Here is a 3,112-nt window from a genome sequence, read left to right as displayed (position 1 = left end):
AAGTAATATTTGATAACGTTTCATATTTTTGTTCCAGCAAATCATGCAACACATATACAACATATATGGCGTTTTGTTCTTTTATGCTTGTTTCATTGATTTTTTTTAAATTAATATTTTTCATAATGTGTTGTATGCTTTTCAATGGCGTTGTTCATGTATCCAATTTATTCGCGTTTTCATTGGTAGTTAAACAATTAGTAAGAACTGATAATTGGAGTTTTCATTATTAATTTTAATTGTCGTTTGGGATCTAGTATTTTTCTTATGTTTTTACGATCATTGGCCTTTTATACCTGATTATTTTTTAATATTATTTAGTAGCATTTGTAAACATCAGCTATTACTATTTGTTTAATTTGTAAACATCAGTTTTGTTAACTATGACGTTTTCATTATCATGTTATATTTGTTAATTATTCATGTTGTTAACTGTTTTTAATTATTCATCTCATGCATTAATATTGTTAATTCATCATATTTGCTAATCAATAAAGTTATGGTGTGTGTATTATGGCGTTTTTATTATGTGTTTATTATTTTTGTTTATTATTCAATTAATGGTGTTTTTCTGAAATTTGTTCTTCACTGTGTTTTCTCAGACAAAGCTATTTCCTCGAATGAAAGGTTTTGCCGTAAACTGGTTTACCATTTATCATTCCTTACGTTAGTGAAGAAATAAACCCCAGAATAGACATGATATTCACAAGCCTCGATGATTGTTATTCAATGTATGTTACGTATGCCAAGGCTTGTGGTTTTTCAGTCAGGAAAGGGACTGAAAAGATAAACGCCAAAGGTGTAAGACATATTAAGTATTACATGTGTACGAGAGCTGGGGTATATAAGGACAAGAAGGTATCAACGTTAGACCCCAATAAAAAAGAACAGTTAGTGCGATCCAACTTTTTAAAGATGACTAATTGTGGTGCACTGTTATGTGTAATTTTTGAGGTTGGATCATGGAAGGTCTATAAGTTTGTTGAGGAGCACAACCATGATCTTGTTAAATGTCCTGATAAGGATTTTCTTCCAACTGAACGACACCTCACTCAGTTCCAGAAGCATGTTATACACAGCATGTCTAAGTTGAATTTGGGTCCAGTTAAGGCGTTTAATGTTATGAAGACTTGTTTTGGTGGTTTTGAAGATGTGGGTGCGAGTAAAGTTGAATTTAAGAACTACAAGAGGCAAATTAATTTGTTTATAGGGGAATACGACTCTGAGATGGTTGTGAGACATTTAGATGAAAAAAAAGTCCCAGCCTAATTTCTCGTACGATTACTTCACAGACGAAGACAATCATTCGAAGGGACTTTTTTGGTGTGATGATCAAGCCAAATGTAATTACCACGTGTTTGGTGATGTGATTTCATTTGACGCCACGTATCATTCCAACAAGTAGTATTTTATAATTCAATTTTTTATGTTCTTTTGGCGTTTTCAGTGGTTACATGCATTGGGATTTTTCTGAGTTTACATGCAATGGCGTTTTTATTATCGTTTCATTTCTCATGGCATTTTCATATGTAGATACGCTTTGGTGTTTGTACTGTTCACTGGTATAGACCATCACCACTGCAATGTTATATTTGGTGCTGCATTATTGGCGCCCGAAACTGCTAATACGTATATTTGGTTGTTGAGAGTTTTTGTAAAAGCTGTTGGTTCTCAACTAAAAGTTGTTGTCACTGACCAAGATCTAGCAATGAAGAAGGCTATTTCTGCTGTATTTGTTGACATGAGGCATCGATTATGCATGTGGCATATGATGCATAAACTTTCTTTGAAGGTTGATTTCCTTATTTTTATGTTTGCTGTTTTAAGATATATGGCGTTTTGTACCTCGTTACTGTTTTTTCATGTAATTTTGTCTGTGTGTAATATATATGTTTTTTTGCATGGTGTTTTCGTGTTATACGTAGGTTGGTGTTAGGCTATGCAATTCCACCAATTTTAAAGAACGTATTTATGGTGTTGTGTGGATGGATATTCTTACACCCGAAGAGTTTGAATCAGAATGGGAAGTAGTTATCAGAGAGTTCAATTTAGCAGATAATGACTGGCTATCTGATATTTTTGCACTCAGGGAACCTTGGATCCCTGCATACTATAGAATGGAAGAGCTTTCGGGCCTTATGCGAACGACATCGAGGTCCGAGAATAAGAATCATTTTTTTTGGTCAAGTGTGCAATTCAAAAGCTACTCTGGTTGAGTTCATGACTCATTACGAAACTGCAACAGAAGCACAGCGTCACACGCACCGGAAAAATGATCATGAATCTCGACACAACCGCCCCCAGTTGAAGAGTAATTACCAAGTGTTGGAGGGCCAAGCTGCTGATATATACATGAAACATATTTTTTGTGACGTTCAAGCTAAGCTAATCGGAATTGCGGATTGCATAGATCAACGTTACGAAGATTAGCCCGATGGGTTTGTTAAGTTTTACATAAATGATTTCCAGCAGCCTTATACATCCTTATTTGAGGTAAACAATGGCGTTTTTGTTTTTTTTATATGGCGTTTTCTGTATATGTCGTTTATCATATTCTATTATAACATTTAGTTTGTTTTTTATCCGGTTATTGTGTTTTTTTTTTGTTTTTTTATACAAACATTCTCTGCGTGGCATTATAGAGATATTGTTTTTGGCGTTTTTAGGTAATGTACCGTAAGTCTGATTGCACATGCAGTTGCTCATGCAGGCGTTTTGAGCAGTTTGGTTTGCTATGTAGACATATATTCTATGTTTTGAGAAGTTTGGACATTAGGGAATTTCCAAAACAATACATTTTGAATTGATGGCGTAAAGAGGCTTCCCCAAACTGCTCTTCCGAATACTAAATTAGTCGTGAATATATGACCGAGCTAGATCCCGATGTACAAAGTATGATGATTATTTTTTCAACGGAGTATACTTTGAACCGTTTATCTGGTAATAAAGAGGAGTTATCCTTATACAAGGATCATGTTCAATCTTATATGAAGAAGGTTCAAGATATGCAGATTGTTGCTCCTCCTGCTAGTACTAGGGATAGATTTGCAGAGATAACCGGTCAATATAAAAACGACAAGAATCCGATAAGAGTCCCTGTTGGGTATAAGTC

General features: G+C 34.5%; 1 protein-coding gene across 1 annotated transcript; it reads left to right on the top strand.

Moving 5' to 3' along the window:
- The first annotated feature begins 915 nt into the window (after positions 1–915).
- On the top strand, positions 916–2,216 carry LOC110882860 (protein FAR1-RELATED SEQUENCE 2-like). Its single transcript, XM_022130769.1, has 3 exons — positions 916–1,190; positions 1,534–1,792; positions 1,926–2,216. The coding sequence occupies exons 1-3, from the start codon at positions 916–918 to the stop codon at positions 2,214–2,216; spliced, it is 825 nt and encodes a 274-aa protein (XP_021986461.1).
- Positions 2,217–3,112: the final 896 nt, after the last annotated feature.

This window comes from Helianthus annuus, chromosome 10 (assembly GCF_002127325.2).
Source record: "Helianthus annuus cultivar XRQ/B chromosome 10, HanXRQr2.0-SUNRISE, whole genome shotgun sequence".
NCBI lineage: Eukaryota > Viridiplantae > Streptophyta > Magnoliopsida > Asterales > Asteraceae > Helianthus > Helianthus annuus.
The sequence above is the reverse complement of the archived record's forward strand: the minus strand, read 5'-3'. Positions and strand labels throughout refer to the sequence as shown.